The sequence below is a fragment of the Thermobia domestica genome, chromosome 13 (assembly GCF_964235325.1).
Source record: "Thermobia domestica chromosome 13, izTheDome1.hap1.1, whole genome shotgun sequence".
Classification (NCBI taxonomy): Eukaryota; Metazoa; Arthropoda; class Insecta; order Zygentoma; family Lepismatidae; genus Thermobia; species Thermobia domestica.
In genome coordinates, this window is record NC_137466.1 from 146,305,540 (window position 1) to 146,332,342 (window position 26,803).

The 26,803-nt window shown below is 35.5% G+C and overlaps 1 protein-coding gene and 1 non-coding gene across 2 annotated transcripts in view; one reads left to right on the forward strand and one right to left on the reverse strand.

The window, feature by feature from the left end:
* The first annotated feature begins 1,178 nt into the window (after positions 1–1,178).
* The window catches only part of LOC145668623 (endothelin-converting enzyme 1-like), a 438,357-nt gene continuing 412,732 nt past the window's right edge, over positions 1,179–26,803 (forward strand). The window contains exon 1 of the mRNA XM_081736665.1: positions 1,179–1,804. Coding sequence (XP_081592791.1) covers positions 1,485–1,804 — 320 coding nt within the window. The 5' untranslated portion in view covers positions 1,179–1,484. The remainder of the gene's footprint in view (positions 1,805–26,803) is intronic.
* Positions 11,083–11,154, reverse strand: TRNAQ-UUG (transfer RNA glutamine (anticodon UUG)). The gene has a single exon. It is a non-coding gene; the product is annotated as a tRNA-Gln (tRNA).

Genomic DNA, 26,803 nt, shown 5'->3' on the forward strand with positions numbered 1-26,803 from the left:
AGGAAAATTTATAATATTGAAATCCTACATACACAAAATGAGTAACAGAATAACTTAAATATTCAGTAATAAGTAATATTAGCTTCAAACAGTAGGTGCGGAGCCCTTTAGTTCAGCGGTCCCTCGGTGTGTTGCTTCGTTTGCATCACTGGTTGTCCGGTTCTGGTCGTAGGTCGATGAGAAGAAGACATGATAAACTAGTGTAAAACAATCATTAGCAAATATCGAAAGACAGTATACGATTAGACAACATCCTCGTATAAGGTGATAAGACGAAATCGAGAAGCATTGGAGAATAACGGAAAAGAATTTTTGAATATACCGTTGTGGAGAAAAGTTCATTCAGCAGTGAAAGATAAACTCGCTCTCACATTACTTAAAATTTAAAATAATTTGCTGTTTTGAAGTAAATAATTAGCAGAATTAATGTGTTGTATTTTATAGAATTAATGTATGTTATAGCGAAGGCATTACTAATACTGGGAATCATTGAACAGTATTATGCAAATTGCTAAAATTATCTTCAATAATAGAAATACACCTTAACAAAATCTCATCAACTGAGAAATCGTTACATAATCTTGAGAGTTTCTATTGCTCACTGTTACCATTTTAAAGAATCTTCTTTAACTCAAAAATGGGAAGTTATTAGCACTCGAAAACCACATACCACTTCAAAGCATTATAGGATTGAACTTTCATCACTCGAAAGTTTAATTAAATCGGTCATATCCAGTACGTGGTGTCTCCTTGTTAGTAGTGGCTAAAGGATTAACAAATAAGGACAAATATTTTCTCACCACCCTGTATTTGCATTGTTGGAGTGTGGTATTGTTAGACAAGAAGGGTTGTTTGTTTCCGATAGCCCGCGATGGGTTTAGTGTTAAGAGGAGGAGAATAAAAAAGAGAGAACCAATATGGATGCTGGTAGTTAACTAAACGGGCGAGGGTTTTACTCTTTTCATGTGCGGTGTGGAACAGGATTTCTCCTTGTATTACGTTGGTGTGCGTGAGAGAGAGAGATAGATAGAGAGGAATCGAGAGCGCGCGGAGAGATGAATCTTGCGCCTGGAGAACGACAGAGCCACTGACTTTGTATGTGTGTGTGTGTGTGTGTGTGTAGCTGTACTGAGCTGTGGTAGTAGAATGGTGCATGGTTGTTCAGTTGAAAAGCGGCGTTCCTCGTGTTTGGTTCAAATTGCGAGAACCTCTTTCAGCATCGCGTGAGTGAATCCCGTAAGAAATAGTCGGACCTCTTTTCTCAACGATATTTTCAAATAGGTAGAAAGGGAATTCGACCTAATCTTAGCATTTCATTACTTGATATTAACATATATTCATACACTTTTAATTGTTTTTACTGTTAACAAGTCAAATTTTCACTTATTAGAAACAAAATATTATTTTTAAAAAAGACGTATTCCGAAAAAAAATGAATTACATACACCTGTTGCTCTTGCGCGTCTGCGGTGACTCGGTATGGAATGAGTGAACTTGTTACAGTTGCCCACAGTTCGAATCTAATTAGTGGTAGTGGTGCGAAATATAAAGACATGGGTCCCGATGTGGGAAATGGACCGGCGTCGAATACTGCTTCGTCCACTTCTGATGCGGTGTCTCCAAAATCGCGGACTCTACTTGCACCTCTTAAAAGTAAAGAGAAAAAGAAGAAGAAACAGTCATCGCTTCGAGGACATTCCATCGTTCGAAATCAAAATTCCAGAGTTGAGCTCCTTGATCAAGCTGACTGTAGATCGCCTGATGCAGTCGTTTCAGAAGAATTCACTTTACCTCAGAGATACAAGTAAGTGATTTAGTTTTAAAAAGATCTTTCAAGTAATTATTTACTTAACTATAAAGTTTTCTGCTGACATATACATATTACTGGATGAATCGGTACTATTGAAATTCAAATTATTCTATTTTTGGATGTTCGAACAACATAATCTTCTAATATTCTCTATAAGAAATATATATAACTCTGAAAGCTTTAACGGAAAGATATTTCAAAATAAAGTTTACGAGTTAATGATTGTTTTAGGTTGTTACTTATATATCATTAAGAGTATTGCCAATTCAGACATTTTGTGGCTAAATCTAGCCATTTTCATATGTTGCTTAGCTAGTAGAAATGTGGTTTAGCTATTAGCTAAGATTATGGCCAATTTTGCACCCGTAATGGCCAATTTCTAACAACTTATTCTTAGCAGTAGCTAAATATTTTAAAACTGATATTTTTTTTATAGAACATTATGGATTTAAACGAAGTATTGCTTACTATTTTGTAATACATCTGCTTACAGCTTATCTTACTTGAGTCATTCTCACCTACGCGCGTCAGTCTCACGGAATATCGTGGTTACAAAAACTCTTTTTTTCCCAGAATTAGTTCCAGCAGGTTTCGTGTATGTTTTCTTCTTCAGTTCCGTTTGTTAAGTGTTGTGCTCAGTCAATAATGTCACTAAAATATAGTAAATATTACTGGAAAAGTTGAAAACCAAGAAAATAATTGAAAGAATTATCAGTGTTTCTCGTCGCTAACGGTCGAAAACGCACTTTAAATATTGTAAGTCCGAGTGATGTCAGAATATCATATACATATATATATAAGTTAATATACTAAAGTTCGCTATAAATTTGGCTATGCACTAATTTTAGATAACTTTAGCCATTTTTAGCCAGATACTGTGCGTCATTTACCTACTTTCTGAAGGTATTTGTCGGTAACACTGATGTTCCATAATGTCCACTGTCTTGTTGGTAGTGTCATAATAGTCATAATAAAAGACTTCATGTTGGTGAATTTTAGTATGTTAATAGGTGGCGTGTTTCTGAGACTGTTTCACAAAAACTACACATGAGAATTTACTTTACGCATGATACCTCAATTAAGTCTATCATCATTGAACAACATTTTTCTTTTTGTATTATAGATAAATAATACCATAGAACTTAAATATCCCAATCAAATTATTATCTGAATCACTCTAGTGGACCCTATAAGATTGTCATGTCAGTACGTCATTCTGTATATACTGTACATACTTATGTTCGTTTCTCCGCACGATATCGCTTGAACGAAAGCGAATTCTTGAATTCTACTTTTTGTTTGCCACAGACAGCTAGAGTCAAGCTCATTAATGGAGCCAATTCGGTAACGTCTTCACGGGTAACGATGATTATCTATATACCGTTTTAAAATAATATATAACACCTCCCTAACTGCTATGCAACCAACACAGTAACAAAGTAATGTTGGTTGCCTATTACAAAAGGATTTACAGAAAAGTCACTATCCACCATACCCCATATGGGATCTTTACTGTTTTTAACAAATGTTATTCGAACAATTCGCTGAACTCAATAAGTAATTGTTTGAATTCCGAACATATTGCTGGAGTATTTTAATGGAGGCGTCAGCAATATTTATCCCTGTCGAATTATTGCTCGAACGATTATACGAAAAAGAAACCTGTTTGAATTGTTACTACAACATTTGTTGGAATTATGGCAGAAATATCATCCGAAAGAATTATTGTAATTTTAGAATAAGTTTAACAATACAGTAAATTCTGGATTATCCACCGGAATTGGGTTACGCTGGAACCGCGGACAAGCGAATTCCGCGAATATAATCTGCAAAATGGACGAAAAAGGACACAAATCAACTCGTACATGCTTTTGAACAATTTTTTATTTACAATGGATAGCCTACACATACAATTATGACTTATTAACCAGTACGTTTCTGTGCCTACAAGTTTGTTGATTTGCGTTTTCACACACATACACACAATCATAACTGCTATTGCTTTTTCGTGTTAGAACACCCCTTTTCTATTATTTGTGATTCAAGTTTTCTTTAACACCATTTTGTCAAAAGGAAAGCAAGAAGAAAAAGAAGGAAAAGAAAGACAGCAGATAATCCGCAAAGTGGGTTTAATTCGGTCTTCGGATAATTGAGAGTTTCTGTAATAGGATTTTACAACATGTGTATCGTGGAAAATTACTTATAACTTGGTATAAGTTTAGATCTTGTGTTTACAACGATGAGGAGTTCGTTTTTGTTTTGTTTGGAATTTAAGTCTTTTTCTTACAAGCAAGGCTATATGAGATGTCAACCTACACCTAGAAGCTGAATCTAGACTACTGGAACGTGGACATCCCTTATGACAAGCAAGAGGAGAACAGAATAGTAGAAAAAGTGGTACAAAAAGAGCGTTACAGAATACATGGACAATATAGAACACACGTCTTCTGCACAGGAGACCCAGGTTCAATCCCTGTTGAGAGTTCAAGTGGGTCGGATTCCACATTAAACCGTAGATCCAAATCTCATATATAGCCTCGGTATTGAAAACCAACCAAAATCTACGAATTGTCTATTTGAGCAGTGATTCCCAACCTTTTTCTTCTGACGACACGCTTTACTGAAAGCCCAAGCCCGGGGAGCATCCACGGGGGGCATAGGTACCGAACTGCACCCAAAACTTCCTAACACAATATTCAGTTGTGTACTTTCTCAATAAAAATGTATTTGGTTTACAGGGGAATGCTTGACGTAGCATGAAGATTTTGTCATACTTCATCTGTTCTCTTTCTCTTATAAAAAACACCTATACTTTTTTTTCTGAAAACATAGATGAAAGTATTTTACAATTACTTATCATCTTTTCGGGTGCAGAGTAACACACGTTCAACACTACATAGACGTAATGACTTGCAGTGTTGGACACCTCCCAACAAAAATATCTGGATGCTCGTCTTCCCTGCCCCTGAAAAAGAGTACGTTTCCCAATTTTCCTTTAAACCCATTCGGACCACTTTTAGGGACCGAAAAGGAGGACATGTCGTGGTAAAGGAGGGCGTCTGGTAATTTTAGTACAAATAACTGCAATATTTCTAATATTGAATTTTAATAATATTGAGCGGGTAAAGTGGGTAAAGATTATTTGAAATTACGGTAGTTTACTCATTTTCTTTAAAATACTGTATACACAATAAGAGTTAATTATCTGTACATAATGTTAGCCTTGAGTATCCCAAATACTACAAAACTGAGCTAATTATATTGGCTTGTGAATGAATCTAAAAGTAGCAATAACTATAACACTACAGATAATACTGTACACACTGACTATAACTCATTTCGCTTGCTTTAATCCCATGATACTTCGATATTATTTATAGATGTCTATTTGTTTACATTAAACATCAAAGACCTTCACATTTTTGCCTCCAAGCATAAAATTTTGTCTGCGTTTCACGCTCTGAGTAATCTGCTTGATAATACTTCTCGTATACTTTAGCAAAGTTCTTGAAAATTATCATTACCATTCAACTCTCTTTGAAAATTTCTATATTTATGTTCATAGATGAAACTAAATCAAGCAAATGCAAATGCACTTTGGCCAATTAAGATCCTTATTTCAAAACTATGAAACTATGTCAAGTATTACAACTATGAAAACACGATCTTGTAAAGGGAGATGAATGGTACTTGTACTTTAAGAGTTCAGAAGTTCAGTCAGTACCTTTGCATTTCGTTTATACTCTAAAACATATGCCTTGTTAAAATCAGTTACTAGTAGTTCTATTCCACACCAACCATTCCATAACAGCCTGCAATTTTCTACCTTTCTTATCATCAATAGTCTTTACATATCTCTGGCCATAGAGAAGGCATAACCTTCTGCGGCCCGCCCATCGTTGATGGGAAGGAAAGACATGTGAAAAAAGTTATGTGCTGTTTACGACTTTCTTGGTTAAATACGTGGCTTGATTAAGGAATTTGGGCATATTTACCTCTGTTTTAGTTAATGGTTGAACAATTATTCCTGTATCATTTGGATTTCTTCTTACTAAGTGTAAAATTGTACCAAGATAGTTTGTTTTTAAAATCAAGTATATAAACTTACAAAATGGGATGAGAGGTTTCAGAGACGAGACGAGAGGGAATTCTTTAAGAATCGAGACGAAACGAGACGACGAGAAATTTATGAGATGGGACGAGAAAACTTTATTTCTTGTCTCGTGTGCAATAGTTTGTATTCTTGAAGGAATTAAGGCATATAATTTGTGAATCATTTTCAGGGAAAAAGTCGATCATTCTTCATGCAGTGTACCTTCCAGTAGTGATGGTGAAGAAAATCAGTGACGAACTAACTGTTCTAAAACTGACTATAAATTATTCAATAATGTTCAATTTGAGGGGTTGAACGGGTAAAAAAGGAAAATTCATTCTGGTGTTTCTCAAATAACGCAAGAACAGGTCTGGCTGCCTATCGTAAATTGACACATTGTTATCCTGGAAGAATGCATATTGACACGTTGTTGTGGAAAACACTAGGATAAAAGTGAGGGGAAATGCGCCGTCCCCTCGCTTCCAGAAAATATCCGTGGCGTTCCCTCGCTTTCTAAAAAATTACAATGGGCAAAGATAGCCACGGGAGACGGCGTGACGTCATGCGTCCCCCTACCTCTTCAGGTCCACTTTTACCTTTGGGAAAACAGCATCCACGTTGTAACCTAAATCAGGGCCGAATAAACATATTCTGGTACCCTGGGCTATACTTCCGAAATCGACTCTCCCTCTTAAAATAAGATACTGTTTTTGTATTGTAAATTATAAAACATGTCGTCGATAAATGAAACATTAAGTTACAGCTAAACAAAATTTCATTGCTGAATTCATATTGATATGGCAGAATCACTAAAATAATAATAATAATAATAATAATAATAATAATAATAATAATAATAATAATAATAATAATAATAATAATAATAATAATAATAAACATAGGGTATACTTTAAGGGTGTCCAGCATAGGGTGTACTATATTGGTGGTTTCCAACCTTATTTATTCGGCACCCCATTGGTGAACTCTACTTAATTCTCGCTTCCCTCCTTTTCGTTCGTTGGTCATACATGCACTTTTATCTTACCCCTTCTGTGGTTTCAGATGCAGCATTAAATTCTCAAATTATTTAATAATAATAATAATAATAATAATAATAATAATAATAATAATAATAATAATAATAATAATAATAATAATAATAATAATAATAATAATAATAATTTCTCTTACTTGATAAGATAACATTTTGAAGTCCGTCTTATGTGCTGAAATTCATTTTTATAATGTAGAAAAAATGTATAATTATTTAAATTTGCAATAATGTAGATATCTTAGGCAATAGGAAAAGGAAAAGGAAAGACAAAATGTAAAACATAGCGTCTGCAAAGTTTGTTAAAGTTAAGTTGTAAATGACCATTACAAGTGATCCCTTATTCATAATTATACACTTTATTTGTGTCACACTTTTGGTCGTTTTTCACTCCTCCAGGTTGAGAGCCACTGCTATAAACTGTAATACAGAAAGACCCACTTTGCGGAAATATCTACAACAATAAATTTTTGTAATGCCATATATTTATAAGACGGTGGAGAGAGAGCTACAATATGCGCTGCTTCCAAGCTGCGTGCCTTTCTATACTCCAGTCTATTCAGCCCAGGCTCTCTAATTCGGGCCTGCCTAAAGTATCCACATTATCACTGGCAGTAATTCATTCTTTGAAAGCAATAATAAGACCCAATGAAATATGAAATTTCAGCCCACATAAGCACAGAACCACCGTCATGTTTAAAAGTAGTGTGTAAGCAATTTGCAACATACGTCTCTTTGGTTATGTAAAACAAGCCTGCTATAGGAAAAAAGGAGAAGGATTCAGAGCTCTCTCGTGGCTAAGCGGTTAGCGTCCGCGCCTTTGGCAGGGAAGACCCGGGTTCGATTCCAGGCGGGACCGCATAAGGTTAGGATTCCACGTTAATCAGTAGGTCCACGTTTCATATAGCCTCGCTGCTCTGAAAGGAACGCTAAACTAAAATCAAATCAAAATCAACAAGGAGGAAGATCACTTATCAATCGATATTACCTGTCTACTAATAATAATCACCAGTTCATCTTTTATAACCTTGTCATCACATATATATTTACCACTACCGCTCTGACGGCGGGGATCTGAGTTTTCGAGGTCGTTACTCGATCGCAGACGTTCAGGTTATGCATCTGATTGTAGAAACAAGCTGCCAAATATTCACTGATACTACAGTCACTCGTGTTTTGATGTCCAGCAAACCTTTTTACCTACTTTGGTTTCCTTTTTTGATACGAACACAGTATACTGTCATCAGAGGCGCATACAGGGCTATCCACCAGGTCCGAACCCCCCAAAACTTCCTAACTCAACATATTTATATTATATATTTTCTTAATAAAACTATAGTTGTTTAACAGAGAAACGATTGATGGAGTGTGAACATTTTAGTTTACACTTCATCTATACTTTTTCTCTTATAAATATAATCTAGTTCTATAATTTTTTTGTGAAAATGTAGGTGGAATTACTTTACAATTACTTATCAGGTACAGAATAATACCCGTTCAATACTGCATAGACGTAGTAGGTTGTAGTATTGGACCCCCCAATAAAAAAATTCTTGGTCCGCGCCTGAGTGTTATCACCTTGGATACTGCTATTTTCGATACAAAAAAACACACTAAGAAATCTTGGATACATTACTCAAACTAAGCTCGCACCTACAATTTAGTTCTCTTGCAAAATCTCAGAGGTCTTCCATTTCTGAACTATCAGTTTAGCCTATTGCTCACACAAATTCGTATTAGCTGAGAATGAGTTTGTGGATCTATAAAACAACTCTCTTAGAGGTGTTATAATATGATGGGGAACGACCTGTATTGTGTGAGTGTATTCTGGATTGTATTCCGTGCACCCACCAACTTGGTCGTCATTTGAAGGAAACATTAAAAGTAGTACCGTTCTTCATAACCTCGTTGTTGGAGGGCATGGTGGCTGAGTGGTTCAGCTCTTAACTCTGGTTCGTGGAATCTCTGGTTCGACTCTGGCCAAGTAAGTTAGACTACTCTGTGTCTGTGAGTTTCTGTGTTTTCTCGGAGTGCTCATCTTCCTCTCACGTTCTCATTCCACAAATTCTTCCATCATCATTCAATTGCCTTAAACATCCGTCTTCCTTAACCCACAGGACATGATCGTGGGACGTTAAACAAACATTTTCATAACTTCTTTGTTGCACAAAGACGCATAACATAAATCAAACTGAAAGAAATCTAATCCGTACTACATCACCTATCGTACTACTCCCTATCACTTAACACAGCACAAACACAAGACACTCTGCAGTATCATACTAACTCACAAAGATTACGTGTTGTGGAACTAAGATGTCCATTATTAAGATTACGTTTATTTATTATGTGAGTTACGTCTCACAGTTCTGGCCTTTCAGCTAAAGGAGATAATGAAACATGAAATGATGATGATGGAAAATGAAAGGACAACGAGCACAAGGTGTGAATACAAGAATTTTGAGAATTTTGAGGAAGATATCTGATGGAAAGATAGAAGACGAAATGGTGAATGAAGGAAGCTACATAATGAGAAACTTCGCATGTCGTATTATCATCGTCCAATAGTATACAGATGCACTGTTAAAAATGGTTACTTAAATTTGAGAAAAAAAATCCTCGTATTTGAGAACATCCGTTTCTTACCTGTGCACCGAGTAATAATTCTTAAAAGTGAGATTTCGATTTTTTTTTTCAAATCATTTCGAAAATGATGACTCAAATGCGAAAAATTATGTCTCATTTCTGAGGGTGCAAATGCTTTCTCAAATTTGCGAAAAAATGCATATTTTCTTAAAATTAAGAAAGTAACATATGAGGAAATGAGACATATAATCTTAATTTTGAGAAACACATTTCTCAAAAAAAAAAAAAAAAATGAGAAGTGTTTTTTCTCAAAAACGAGAAACTGTGTACAGAAACGAGGTTCTCAAATACGAGAAGGAGAAGGGAAAGATATAAACAAAATATAATCTTGCGAAAAAATTCAAGCTATTAGTATTAGAATTTATATTAAATAAACATTGACAGTTATATTGTTTAAAATATAACATATTTAAATTTTCATTTCAACGAAAGAAAATTCCACGAAGACTTGTATTTAAGTGTGTTACTTATGCCTACTGCAACAGACAGTTGAACATTTTTCTCATTATCACTGTCCACTTTCTCAAGACTTTTTCTTTTAATCGACATGGGTTTATCCAAGATTTTCTCGTTTCCTCCAACATTACCAACTTCTTGACAATTCCGATTCAAGATCTATCCGTCCACTTCAGAATAACGGCAATAATTTCTGCTGGAGTGTAACGTCCCACGATTATGCTACGAAGCTCAGGGAGATGTTATGATGATAATGAGCGAAAATGGTGTAATGAAGAAAGTGAGAGAATCCCGAGAAAACACACATACGGCGTTTACTCACACAGCCCACTTGGCGGACCTGGAATCAAACCAGGGATCGCATGCATCGGAGACGAGTTCTATCTCTGAGTCATCACGGTCTAATATCCCTACTTATCTGCCATAAACAAGTTGCCTACATGAGAAAACACCATGTGCGTGGGCTTTTCCAGGATTTTCCAGTTTCCTCCCATAAGGGATATACGCAGGAACTTATTTCGAAGGAGTCCAAGTTCAATAAGAGGACAAATTGTATTAAAATTTGTAAAATTGCTCCTAAAATTAGATAAAAAATTTACATACAAGTAGTAATTTCAAGGAGGGTTCGGAGATCCAGGACTCACCCCCTACCTTCCACCTTCTTCATTACGGCAGGGGCATGCGACAGTTTCTGCCCCTCACAAATATGCTGAAACTCCAGTACTAAGGACACAATTCAGATAGAAAACAAGTGCACAAACCCGTATTCATGCACAAACTGCCAAGAAACGTATCTCCACATTTTCATTACACCATTATTATCCATCTCTATCACTGTCTCCCTTGGCCTTGGAGCACAATCTTGGGACGATAAATTGAAGCAGAATGTAAGGAAATGTTTAAGTTCCAAAGTTGCGTCGGTTAAGCTAAAGGAGAGATGATAAAAATAAATGAGTAACATGAAGAAAATATGGAGAACCCTAAGAAAACCCACGCACACTGTGTTTATCCACCGCAAAGCCTACTTGCCGCGACCTGGGATCGAACCAAGGGTCTTACGCACCAAAGGTGAACGCTCTGCCACTGAGCTACCGCGACCCCTATGTTAAATTAAAAACAAATATGTACAGTACTATGCTACAAACAACCTGCAAACGTGTGTCATTTCATTAAAACGACTACTGGTGATGAAAAGAGGAGGCGCCAATCTATGCTAGGTGACCGGTACAGAGTATCTTTGCATTACAATTCAATAATAATATATTACCTTTTTAACGGTGTTTCTAACTACACAGATGACTTATGTGTTCTTTGTTTCCGTACATAAGCTATTTTGCACCTTATAATGAATGGCAAAGGGTGTAAAACATTGACATGTCTCCCCATTCTATAGTAATATAGAAAACAACGTGCCCTATAGAGCTCTAACCCGCCTTCATTTGTTATTGCTACATTCGTTATTATGTGACTTGAGTACTGAGCTTTATTGCATAAAGGAGCCAACATGACTACTATAGCCTATATAACCTATATGAGGGGGGGAGGGTCAGTGTTCTACACCCTAACGAATGTATTGCAATATCTTTTAGTCTATGGTAGTATGTTTACAATTCACCCAAACATACCTTCGAAAGCTAATATGCCGCTCCTCGCCGCTGTCATATGATGTGCATCCATACGCCATCTCAGTCACATCACAGTATTGAGTATTCATATACATTCGCACTTTGCTACAACTGAAATCCTTTATATCGTTTCCCGTATAGTAATTAAGAATTAGTAATATTACTCCCTAGTAAAACATAGTAATATTATTTCAGAAGATTGTTACCGTTACCTTGTAATCATCTATGATATTGCAAATGACGCACTATTTCATTCTCATTTCTAAGAAATGAGCAAATCTCATAAGTGGGAACCTGAAACTTTGCCTTGAGCTCACAAATGAAAACACATTTGAAAATAATGACACATTTTTTCTCAAATATGAGTAAAAATTACTTGTTTTGAACATGCGTTTTTCTCACTTCTGAGCAAGGAAATTTTTAAGAGTGTGGGCAAGATACGTCGGAGGTCGGACACCTTACTTGCATGGAAAGTTCTTACATAGTGTATAGCAAGGGCCCACAGACATGATATACCTAAAGGCCCACAGGCAAATATTGGTGCCATCAGAAACAAAAGCACTAACATTTTTCAGTTTAACAACTTACTCGTACTTCGATTTGCCCACTTGTGAATCTTAAATGGACAAAATAAAAAAAAAATATTTTTCTTAGATGTATTACTGGTATTATTTGCTAATTATTGATACTTTCATTGCAAATAATTGCTATATATATATATACAGTAGCGAGTATTTAGGGGGCTTCCGGGCTCAAGCCTCCCCCAAATTTTATTTACTATATTAAAGTAAATGAAATATCTTGCAGAATTTTCACATTTCCAGGAGTAAAGTTGGCAAAGCCCCCCAGAAACAAAATCGTAAATACACCACTGTATATATATATATATATATATATATATATATATATATATATATATATATATATAATCGTCAATGTTAAAAATTTAAAAGTTTTCTATTGTGACCCTTGTGACTTTGTAATTTCTTGACACAAGATTAAATACCGTAGCCATCTCTGGTATACAATGTCATAGTAGTTGTAGTTGTAGAAATTAATGGTACCGTACTATTTCCTATCATAGCCAAGTCGTGTCCGTATTATCCTTAACTTCTATATTGGTAAAAGCCGAAAACTGTATTAAAGTATATCCGTACCAGCAAGGGCGTTACAAAGACTCATAAAGCGGGAGGGGTAATGTGTAGTTGGATAATGTGCTGAATGGATAAGTATGATGTACCGAGTAACGAAATGCAACATCAGAAGTTTGTCTTACAATAGGGAATCTCCAGTTCAGCTTTCCTAAAGTATTCTTTGCTTACTTGCGGTTACGTTAGTATTCTTGTATCTTATTTCGTCAATAATACACAATTCTAGATCATAGAATGCATTTTCTAATTTTTATTATATATATTTAGTTACATATGGAACACAATTTTCATAGTATTTTTTAAAAATTGAATAGGGCTACTATTTTACGTGATAATTCTTACCACAATAAACAATCGATTTATATTTGAAAAAAAAAATGCTACTGAAAAGAAAATATTTTAAGTATATAGCGGGGTCCAGAGTAGCGTGACTCTACTGTACTATATTTTTCGTGTGTTGAACTTTACTCATTACACCTGACTTCAGTTACGTATTCAGTATTCAGTTACTCATTACATCTGAATATTTTCAATTTCGGTAGCACTGCAAAAGTATCAAAATTTAAAACTGTTAGCTCGCATATATTAAAAAAAAAAAAAACTCTGTTCCTTCTACTCTGTTAATACTAATATTTACGTTCCTTATGATTGTACTGAAAATTGAGAAAACAAGTTTTTTGCTACGTCTAGGCACTTCTTCAGATTTTCCTGGGATAAGGTAAGTAGCGTATCTAACTCTGCTATGAGTTACTTTGAATAAACAGACTCTAATGTATGCTGAACTTGCAACTTAGCGTTATCATCTAGACATAGGTTTAGGCGCAACACGACGGATGATGATGATGATTGAAGTCGAAGTCAATTTCACCATAAACACCCAAAGAGTTTGTATATTTAATAAATTTTAGTATTTCTGTCTTTGGTACAATAGAACGGCTTGATGTTTGGAGTACCTTTTTAGTAACTGCAAAAATTTTCAGAAATCTGGATTCCGAAAAATTTATTAACTTTCTGAAAAAATTCCGGAATTCAGAAAAATTTCCGACTTCCGAAACTTCCGATGTCGGGAAAATTCCGAAGTCGGATTTTTTAAAATTCCGGATTTTTTCCGATTTTTCCGGATTCTGGAATGTAAAAAATCCGGAATTGGCCATCCCTAGTACCTTTATATTACGACAAACGTATTCTACACCACAAATTAATAACATTTATCTATCTTGTAGAAAGTTATTTTTAATAGTGAAAGACAAAACGTTCATTTGCCAATTTGACTCTACAATAGTAATTCCGTAGACTTATTTTTGATTGCTATGTTAGAGATATATCCTACTTATTTGACGAACGCAAACGAAATTATCTGATTCATGCTTAGCCATCGAATGTAGTTCAGTGCCATGCCGTCTAAAATCAGCGCCAGGGGCGAGAGTATACAATAGCGCCCCTGTACATGTGAGTGAGGTCGACAGACCAGCCGTGAAGTGCTACTATAGTCGGCGCGAAGCGTAAGAAAATTATCAAACATAAATCCTGCTTTTCCTTGATTTTGAGCTCATTTTATTACTTTCATCCTTCCATTTTATCTTTCTTTTTCTTACCGAATTTTGCGCCCCCATGCTTCGGCGCCCGGGACTGTCGCCCCGCTCGTCCCCCCTTACGGCACGATACTGATATAGTTTATTTTATGGTTCTCTATTTTGAATTACAAAAGTAATCTTAAATGGCCCCAACAAATCCCGACCAATATATAAATTTACAGAGCTGTTTCTTAGTGTATATTAACGAAGAGAGTCCAGTTCATAAATTATAGTATGTACTTGCTGAATTGACACACACACACACACACACACACACAAAAAAAAAAAACGAATAACATGTCTGTACGGTTGTGCTGAAACGATAACTTTAATTATTCTAGATTAATATCAGGTTATTCTGATTAAACCTAAAAACCTTTGTTTGCATTCTATTATCCAAAGGGAAATGAATCTGTACATTGCTTAAGTTCGATTATTTTGTTATGAGCTGTGCACCTGTCTAGTGACATAAGAACGTCCCTAGTCTGAGCCACCATTCGAATATTAAAACGAAGAATCCACTTACGAAATGACGATTTGGCCAATCAAGCTTTCTTATGATAAGAATAGATATAAGCAGGGGGTAAAAGTGCACCTGAAAAGGTAAGGGGACGCATGACGTCGCGCCGTTACCCATGCCTATCTTTGCCCATTGTAATTCTTTAAGAAGTGGAGGAACGCAATAGATATTTTCTGGAAGTGACGTAACGGCGTCTCTACGCGTTTTCCCTCACTTTTACTCCTGGATATAAGGTAAAGTATCAATCTTTATGTTCTTAAAATAACTTTTGAATTACTTCTACCAGTGGCGGATCTAGAAGGTAAAAACTGGGGGGGGGAAGCCAGACCCCCGACTATGATAGGTATATCACGAGTTTACTATTAACTTACAAAAATATACAAATAATACCTTCAATTATTTTCGTCATTCAAAAGACGGGAGGGGGGGGGCTGGGCACTCGGCCCCGGCCTACATCCGCCACTGACTTCTACTTTTTTAATAGTCGAATAAAAGTCTACTCTGAGAAAAAAAATGTATGTGGCGTACGTAAAATCGTATGTTACATCTGTAAATCCTGTAGTTTTTGGACTTAACGTACAGCAAACGTATAACTGAAAACGTATGTTTTATAATACCCTCTCTGTATAAGTGTTCCATCTATACGTACTTTCCGTATGAAATAATATAGGCGGTCAGGATCTCACATACAAATAGACGTATATAGCATATAGCCGACGAAGGTAACATAAGTATATGTATGTGATATACGGAAAACTGTTAGATATCAGACATCCTGCAACGGCATGATGTAACATTTAAGGTCAGTGTCTATAAGCATATGGATAACGTATGATTTCTGTAGTAAGCAAGAGGATTCCGTATATTTGTACAATATACCACTGTCCGGAGAAAGGACTTTTCTCAGTGTAGTTATTAACTAATATAAAAACCACCTAACTTTTATGTAGGTGGAAAAATGTTCCCCGTCACCACGAAAAATTTGAAATCACGCTTCAGTTTGTATTATTGTGTATAACTTTCCTCAATTTCCGAAACTTGCTTTGACATAAATATTTAGTACCATAGGCAGACTACAAGCCTTGATTTTTCATAGAGGAAGGACACAGGTGTGAATTCCCAGGCTTTTGAGCAATTAACGGCTTGGAAATCGATATGTGTTCATACTAACATGATAACCGAAGTTTTAATCCATAACTCAAGGACTATGTAAATTGCGTATACTCTATATGTAAGGGAGAGAGAATTTTGCCTACACACCTCCAGTGGCATCTGCAGGTTCTCTAAAGAGTAGAGTTGAGCTCTTAATACATTGAAATTAGAGTGAGATAGTATACATGGAAATTAATTGAATCGGTGAGTTTGTAACGATAACTTGTAGAAATATGTATATGTTATTAAGGATAATGGTCCGTATCTTATGATATCATTTCGTATGGTCTGTATCGAATCGTATCATTTCCTTCTTTTGTGGCTAAACATATAGAATCTTGTTCTTTCTGGATAGTTATTTACATAGTATGTGAAGAGATCGTAGTGAATGAATGTAAGTTCGTTTACAAAGAAGATTAATTACAAAAATAAGTTAAATGCAGAAAATCCACGAAAAATACAGTAGTTCAAATAAATTCGATTTCTTGTGTTATAATTTGAACAGTTGGAATATGAATTACCTTTGAAATATTTCTATAATTTTAATATAACGAACTCAGGGTTATTATATAAAGTAAAATATTCAGAAAATAAAGAAAAATATTTCAAGATAGCAACGTCTGTATAAATAAATACTCAATTTGATTACGCTTTTGGTATTTTGGAAAATGAACTATCTTAACACACGCTACAAATGTCCTATACAAATATTTGTATATAAGCAACTGTATATCAAGTAAGCGGTTTTATTTCTCATTTTCCAAAAGTGAGGTGTGGAATATTCTCCTATTTCTACTCACTGATCCAATTATTATCTACACTAAATTGAAGTTTTACTTTTCATTTGTATCTGTAAGTGTACCAGTACCAGCGAGAATGACTTTGACAAAAGGTAATTTTCTGAATTGGGAATTATAAGTTATAGACATTACTGTAATTAACTATAACGTTTTCTCCTTAAATTAATATGGCTGTTATGGTAGAAAGTGAATTTATTATCATCATCACTTGAATAGGATCATATATTTTTAAATAATAATAATAATAATAATAATAATAATAATAATAATAATAATAATAATAATAATAATAATAATAATAATAATAATAATAATTTTAGTTTAACGTCTGATGATTATGTACCGAGGCTAATAGAGACGGTGATGATGAGATAGATAATAATGGTGCAACGAAGAAAATGGGATAAAACGGAAGAGCACGAGATAACCTATGCACACGGTGTTTGTCCACCACAAAGTTCATTTAGGCCGGGCTTAGATCGAACTCAGGACCCCATGTACCATGTGATTGCTCTATCACTAAGCCACCGCGGCTATTAATACAACAATAACAACTAATAATAACAATACAATTAATAATAGTAAAGCACAGACTCATGGAGACTTCCACGGAACATTTGAAATAACACAATAATGCGACAAAAATCATACCAATTTCTAGTATATAGCATGCACTAACCACTGGAAGCAAACCACACTACAAACATCAAAAATCAACCAAATCCAGTACTTCAAAACAATAAATCCAAACCATGCTTGGATTGAGGAATCAGAATGAATGTACTGATATTTGCCAACAGACTATCATTAATAAAATGGACGTAAGAAGTAACTCTCATTGGTATAGAAGCAGAGAAGTTGAAACAAGTTTAAACCAAGGCACTATTACTACTGTCACTAGCATTATTCAGGGGCAAGGGTGTCATTGGAGGAATAGAATAGAGCAATTGTTCCTCTGAGTTAATATATACCTGATACCGTTTTCTGTTATCGTCGAATTCCTAGATTTTCCTCATTCACATCAGCCAAATGCCGGGGTGGTACCTAACTTATAAGTCCCAGGCCGCTTCCTTCCTTGCCGAACCTTTCTTCCTTCCCTTTTCCCTTGATAGTGTGCACGCCGAGGGACGTCATACCTCAAACATGACAGGCTAAATGACCTTAGATGCCGAAAGCCCAGAAATCTAAATCCTAAATCTTCTGTTGCTACTATTACTACTAATGATAATAATAAAGACCCGTAACTAAGTTCATGGTTTTTACCGATCTTTTGACTCAACGATGGTTATTATTATGGATATTCCACAGAGTACAACCTTACAATTTGAATTTTCCTGCCGTCTAGCATTTTTTCGGGTGCTGAAAAGGAACCTAAAAAACTAATTATATTGAAAATGATAATGTGTCAGTATTTTAGTCAGTCCTTCGTTGTAGTTTTACAGTCCATTTCTCTTCTAAGAATATGATAACGTCTTGATAACCTGATGTTATTAATTTACAGACTTAGTTAAGCTTAGTTTTTGGTGCCTCTATTCTCTAGGATAAACTTTACTTATTAAGTGTACTTTTAAACGACCTTTTTTCTTTATGTTTGTGTGGTTTTAGATGTAATTAAACGTAGCAATTTAATTTATTATTTTCACACACACACACACACACACACACACACACACACACACACACACACACACACACACACACACACACACACACAAAAAAAAAAAAAAACGGAAATGGGTATTAGCTACATTATTATACTATATACATGAAAGTTGGAAAATCTAGCTGACGGGTATTGTGTGAGAAATCCAAGTTTTTAATTATACTCTTAATGGATTCGATTAGGTTTCTGGATTGTGGATGCATATGAGAGGAAGGAATGTTAATTGCATCAAGGGGTTTTAATTAGAGGTAATAGTCTGGATAGCTTATACAGAGCTAGGATTTCTCATTGCATGCTGGAAATGTTAATTATTCGAAATTTAACGATGATTTTTATCACTTTGTTCAATGATCTTTTTCAGATTTTAGGAGTTAGTTAATTTTTTTTAGGTATATATGAAAATAATGGGCGTGAAAATTGGGTACTAACCCAGAAATAAAATCAAATGAAATTTCTAGTTTTACGTGCAGTATGTTCCATACGGTTATGCGCTTTATGATGCAGGGAACGGAATTAACAAAGTGAATTATTATAAAATAGTTAGTGGAATGAGAATGTGAGAGAAAACAGGAGAACCTCGAGAAAAACCCATTCACACGACGTTGTTCTCCACAAACTTGTATGGTACAATTTATTATTAAGAGGCATCCCTTTCACCAAAGGTGAACCCTTACTACGCTAACCCAGATTTAAAGGCAGAGAGAAAAGGTTCTCCAGAACAAAATTTGAAGGAACAAATAGCAGTGTCACAGGTACACAAAACCTGAAAATTGTGGAAAGTTTGAAGCTTATCCCTACAGTATTAGAAGCCTCCTCTCACATAAATACATGGGGAATTTTAATAAAGAAGTTCTTATAAATCAAACTTCTTAACGAAAACTCATGGTTAAGATTAGTTAATCCTACAACCTATACATTCCATCAACACACTTCAATAAAGATGGTTGCATATTTCTCAGTCGTGTCTATAAACAAGTTCCTATAAAAATACAAGGGGAAACGACTTTTTAATTACATTTTGGGATCAAATGGATAGATCATCTTTGTAAACAATCTCCATTCCTAAGAGTTTAAGTTCTTGTGTTTTGCGTTCTTGCGTCTACTAGAAACATGTGCACCAAACCACGACCCGGGGCCAAACCACGACTCGGTAAAGTTGGCGGGTGCATAGACCATGATGCAAGGCCAACTCTCACAGTATTGGCCGCTTTACACACTCTATCTCAACTGCAAGAGATAGGGATTATCTGTCCATGACGAAGTGTGTATCTAAGCATATGCGACTGAGTTAGGTTGGTAGGAAACAAACTCAATGGCAAATTTTTGCTCAGGCAACGATGAATCTATGAATTTATTAATCAGAAAGTTTAATTAATGAAATAGGTAGCATAATCAGTAACAATATAAACTGTGTCATAGTGTACTACTTTTGACAGATATAATTGTTCAAACCATTCGTAGAGTTACTGTACGAATATAAACACTTTATATGATGTTTGCATTCTAGCATTAAAATTGACATTTAGGCTAATATGAGGTATGACTTTACAATTCCCGTACTTCTTAGATAATATTCATAGTCTAACAGGGATTATGTGACCTAAAAGAAAATCTAAGAAATATTACAGTATGTTCCACATAATAATGAGCGTTTCCATTTGAACATATTTTGCAACGTGAAATCAATTTGTCCATTCTGGAGGAACAGAAAATAATATCAAGTTATTTCACCCATTTTGGAGCAGCGAACTTCGTTGGTATCGAACTGATATTTGGAAATGAAATGAAATGAAATTTTTGAGTTTACGTCCCACGGTTATGCAAGTTAGGCTAAAGGAGACGGTAATGATGAGAAATGAATGAAATGGTGGAACGAAGAAAGTGGGAAGAAACGAGAGAACCCCGAAGAAACCCACGCACACGGTGTTTGTTCACCACAAAGTTCACTTGCGGGAGCTGGGATCGAACCCGGTACCCCAAGCACCAGAGGTGAACGCTCTACCACTGAGCCACCGTGGCCTCAGAACTGATATTTGGATACGTGGTACTTCAATGCTATGCAATGGATAACCATAGCTGTCTATTGCTTTAACTAAATAACACATGTATTTGTTAAATGGTTCTTACCGTTTAGAACTGCATAGGGTTCAATGAACATGGTAGGAGTCACATCCTCCATGGTCATTTTATTTGATCACACTTTTATTTCATGCCTTTATTTGGTTTGATTACAAGTAGATGAAGACTGTTGCCTGACTGTTTAGCGTTCCTATCTTCAGTAGGAAGACCCAGGATTGATTGCCGATGGAAACTTTTGTGTTAAATTGAGTACACGTCTTATATAGCTTTAATGACTAATTACAAAATCGTAAAAGAGCTGAATGTTCATTTGTTTGTCAGTTTGTATGTTTTTCCTTTATGAAAATCCACATCGTAGTCTTGGCATACTTCTTGGCAACTGTACGGAACGGACCGTAGGCTATTTAGAAAATTTAAAATAAAGGACCCCACACAATCCTTATGGAAATTGAATTTCCCGGTGGAATTGCTTGAAACGGTGATATGTTGTAGACATTATAATCCTGAGAAAAAGTCTCAATGGGCACAACCACCAATCACTGACCGTTTGGCCACTACTAGACCACTTTTTTGAAAACAGCAGAAGGTAACAGTATTCTGGATTTCGGTGGAATTGCTTGAAACCTTGATATGTTGTAGATATTGTGATCCTGAGAAAATCCTGAGAAGTCTCAATGGGTACAACCTCCAATCACTGACCGTTTTGCCACTTTCTTGAGAAAAGGAAATAGAAGGTATTGGTATTCTTGATTTTAGTTGAATTGCTCGAAACCGCGATATGTTGTAGATATTGTGATTCTGAGAAAAAGTCTCAATGGGCACAACCACCAATCACTGACCGTTTGGCCACTATAGGGGCCACTTTTTGAAACCATCAGAAGGTAATGGTATTCTGTATTTCGGTGGAATATCTCGAAGCCGTGATATGTTGTAGATATTGTGATCCTGAGAAAAAGTCTCAATAGGCACAACCTCCAATCACTGACCGTTTGGTCACTTTCTTGAGAAAAGAAAATAGAAGGTAATGGTATTCTGGATTTCAGTGGAATTGCTCGAACCACGATATGTTGTAGATATTGTGACTCTGAGAAAAGTCTCAATGGGCACAACCGTCCATCACTGACCTTTTGGCCACTATAGGGGGCCACTTTTTGAAACCATCAGAAGGTACGGTAGTCTGTATTTCGGTGGAATATCTCGAAGCCGTGATATGTTGTAGATATTATGATTCTGAGAAAAAATCTCAATGATCACGACCACCAATCACTGACCAATTGGCCACTATGGACCTCATTTTTGAAAACAGCAGAAGGTAATGATATTCTGTGTTTAGATATTCTCATCCTATCCAACAACCCGGAAATGGAATAGCCAATACCATTTAAGCATAGAAAATATCCCGATGTTCATCTTGCGGGACAAAGGAAAACACTGCAAAAACCGTAGTCAGGATGACCGGCCGGAGCCGAACCTCTCGAATGCGAACAAATGCTCTACTAAATGACCTACCATTGCTCGATATTCACAAATTAACACTTTCTGCCAGGAATACGTCATCTTCAACATATCACAGTTTCATTTATTTTCACCAAAATCCAAAATATCGTTATACCCGGCTGTTTTCAAAAATCTAGACCTATAGTGCCAAACAGTCAGTAATTGATGGTTGTACCCATTAAGACTTTTTCTCACGATGAGATAATCTGTACAACGTATCACAGTTTCATTCATTTTCACAGAAATCCAGAACATCGTTATACTCGGCTGTTTTTTTTAAAGACCAAACGATTAATGATTTGCGGTTGTGACCATTGAGACTTTTTCTCAGGATCAGATTATCTACAACATATCATGGTTTCAGTTATTTTCACCGAAATCCAGAATATAATTATTTTCTGCTGGTTTCAAAAAAGTGGCCCCTAGTGGCCAAACGGTCAGTGATTGGCGGTTGTGCCCATTGAGACATCTTGTCAGGAACACAATATCTACAACATGTCACGGTTTCAAACAACTCCACGGAAATCCACTTTCCATAAGGATTGTATGGAATCCCTTTACGTACGCTAAGTGGAGATTCAACATTTAAAAATATTCCAGAAGCCCTTCAAGTTAGACAACCCAAACTGTTCCACTGTATTCAAGGTTGCAGACCGTTCAGCCTGTCAGAAGAACGGGTATTTCTGCAAGTAAATAATAATAATAATAATAATAATAATAATAATAATAATAATAATAATAATAATAATAATAATAATAATAATAATAATAATAATAAAACAGATATATAGATCTTAATTTATTTTTGGTTTGCTAGAATACAATTACTTGGACCTATAATTCTTTGATATCTCTTTCAGCTAATTTGATATGTTCCTGATGAAGGCAAAGCTATAAGTTTTAACCTTCTTTGATTGATATTTTGAGCAATATTAATGTCTGACCGTAATTTCTGAAACAAAGTTCAATATACTCGTATTTTGAACTCTTTGAAGTTGTTATTAGCGCGTTAAATCAATTATTATTGGTGCTATAGTTGAAGAGAAAACAAAAACAAACCCAGCTATAGAATATGAAACCAATGTATGAAGTAAATACTTACTGAAATGAATTTTATTATATATCATTTTAATTTTATGTCCCACATGATGAAATGAAATGAATGGTGAAAAGGGTTAGTAACCAATAAGTTAAGAAGATATTTTCACAGTTAAAAATCAAATCTTGATTCACGTATCTTATGATGGCCAGCTGTATATTTTTTGTTACGCATATAGCTAAAAAAAATAAAAGATTTTCCATCATATGTGTTTCATTTTTATTCGCGGAGAGGATCACTATTTGGCCATTACGGCCTTAGACCCTTCTACCTTGTCAATTGGCTTTTAATTGAAATGAAGCGTTTAGTTTAACGCCCTACAATTACGAGTTGAACTCTCAAGGAGATATGGTAAATATTAGTAAAAGAAAGGGTTCAATAAAGTGAGTAGGAGTATAATCCAAGGAAACAAGGTTTCCATCACAAACGCATATCGATTGGGGATTCAATCTACGACGTCATGCACTTGAGAGGAATTCTCTTTTACTGAGACCCTCAGGCTCTAATAATTTTTGTGCCATGACTCCTATTTCACACGATAGGCACTGGCTCTTCTCGCATTCGATTCCCGGGTAGAAGACAGGATTTTACATGTTTTGAACTACCATCTTGAGGCAATCGGGGAGTTACTTCAATTAGATAGAAAACTCGTGTCAACAATACTGGAAATAATGGAGTTTTAATTCGATATGCTGTTTTCCCAGTAAAGTATATTTTGTCTACTAGAAATACGCACGAGACAAGAATGGAAACTGTCTCGTCTCAAAACCTCTTTACGTCTCTTAGAGCTCTTTTTCATCTCGAATCTCTTTACAAAAATGGTGCTTCGTCCCGTCTAGTGCATAGTTCTTTCACTCAGCTATAGTTCTTTCTAGGTGCAGGAAAAGTATTCAGTTCACATTATTGATTCCATTTTTTAAAGTTTATTTTTACAAGAGTCTTTCTGTGCTAAGATCTACACAGAAAAATAACATAGATGATGTCAGACAATCGACTGGCATCAAAGAACATGATAGTGTTATAATATACTTTTTTATTAACACTCAATTTTAGATTAGATAAACTTCTTAGATAAGAATTATAAGCAAACATTTTTTAAATGCTCACAGTCCTCTATATATAGAAATCAATAAAAATACTCCAGATTTTGTCTTTGAAAATACGAGATAACAATTCTTGCTCGATTTAGCGAATTTCACTCTTTTCTCCTCCTCTGCCAACTGCACTAGGGATGGAGACGTTGACGTTGTCTTGTTGTAGACGTGATCCAATATAGGAGTTCTCAGTCTGTAATGCACTATGTATCGTATCATAACTGAAAAGCAAAGACATCTGTGTCGGTTCAATCCGTTTTCTTTTTCCTTCTTTTTTACGTAACGTGCACAAGATACACTCTCTTTTTTACCTTTTCTTTCGGTTTTCTAAATACATTGCAAATTGAATTTTCTAAAAAGAAAATGTACCTCTAAAGAACACGACCTGTATAATCTTTTAAAAAAATCCTATCTGGCTACAGGGTTAGATTGAAGGGATAGAAGGCAATTCAAGAATTGGATCAACTGGAAAATTGGATGATGTTCTTAAGCAAGACTAGGTCGTCCAATATACAGATTGTTATCAAAATGTAATAATAGAAACACGTTTTCAACGTATAAGAAGTGAAAAGTGATAACACGTGGGCAATGTGTGTGCTGCGCCTGGTCGTTGTTAATAGTGTGTTAATCGATGTAGTATGTCAGACGGGGTAGAACAGAGGGTTGTGGTGATGCGGGCAGACAGTAATGATGCATGGGAGATCTCTCTGGGTTTCAAAGATGTCAAATTTTGGGTAATCGGTTCATTTGGCCAGGTGCATTTATGGTGGCTATTGTGTAAGGTGTGGAACAAGTCCAAGGGGATGATAGCAAACAGAACTTATGTCAAAGACATCAACCTTCGAACAATAGTGGACGGAAGAGAAACCTCAGTAACTTGTGTCTAAGAAAATTAAAGAGAACGATCATCAAGGACTGTAGAGCGAATACGGCAATAGTGACTACGGAACTGAATTGGAACAGTCTTTTGCTACAATCACAATTCGAAATTAGTTGTATAGCTTGAACATCAACTATCCAGTCGGAAGTTCCGAATCGTTGATCACTGCTAAGAAGCTTTATCACCATGAAACTGAAACCAAGAGCATACAAACTTGACCAGCGATGATTAGAAACTTGTAATATGGTCGATGAGTCAACTTTCATGTTATTTTCAAGAAAAAGAGAGTGATAATGTATGACGGACACCCAAATATATTTATACTCCGGATTGTCTTCTTTAAATCATAAAATAACATTGCGGCGTTTCTGGGACGCTGTAGGCTGAAAATTCCTGGTATTCCTGATGTGTCTTACGGTAATTCGTACATGACACATTGGTGCCAGTGGTTAAGTGAACACTTTAAGTGATACGAAGGATCATATGATCCAGGCGTTGTTTCCGATTAATGACATATTTTTCCAAGAGGACAATGTGCCAATTCACATTGGTTGAAATGTAGGGGCATAGTTTCCTGAACATCGAGATGATGAACTACAACACATCCACTGACTCGCCTAATCCCTAAACTTCAACATTATTATATCCTTGTGGTCAGTTTTAGAGCTCAGACTCTGGAGCAGATGTCCTCCATCCTTGCTGACGGATCTGAGTTCTACATCGCATGAGGAATGGCACAATGTTCTTTTGGATATCACTGATTATTTAAATGCCTACTTTCCACTACTAATCAGAGTTCCAGTGCATGCTAAAGATGTTTGCACACCATATTCATAAGGTAACTTTCATTTTCTTTAAGTGTTTCCATTATTTTGATAGTAATCTGTATAACGGATAAACTAGAACTAGAAGGGGAAACTTTTTAACTTCCGCTTCACTCCCGTAATGGACTTATGTATCTGCTATAGGTAAATATATCATTAAGTAAGACTACGCATTTAATGGCACCAATTTTTGGATTTACTTGATGAAACTGAGATAAACTCCTACAAAACCGCAAACTCGCAAACGGTAGATCTACCGGAGGGACGTACTAACTAAGAAGTTAGAATACTAACCATTTACTTAGGTTCTTCCTCGGTATATGTTATTAGCATTTACAGTATACTTTATTAATTGATTGAGTGAGGGCTTATAGGATGGCGTCACTTCTGACGTTGATTAATAGCTCTGACGTTGTTTTGATAGATTGAACGTAACATGGATTATTTCAATTCTTTTTAAATCCAAATAAAAAAGAATAGAACAGAAGTTTGTTTATTTACCTCTAGAGCAAAAAACTGACTTCGTTTTTTGACGGGAGATTATTATACCTTTTCTCTGATGGAGTATTCTTCTTTTTTTTACTTTCAACAAAGGGGAATCCTAACTAAGGAGGAAAACTCTTGCGGAATTGTTGTTGATATAATTAAAGGAAAGAAAAAAGGTAGAAAATTGACAGCTTTGAGTGAAGACTCAAAGCTTTTTTGAAACTTTCTGCTCGTAAAATATTCCTGTTCTCTGTACGATATCTTTTGCACACTTTCGGGAGTAACTAAAAGTCTGCCTCGAAG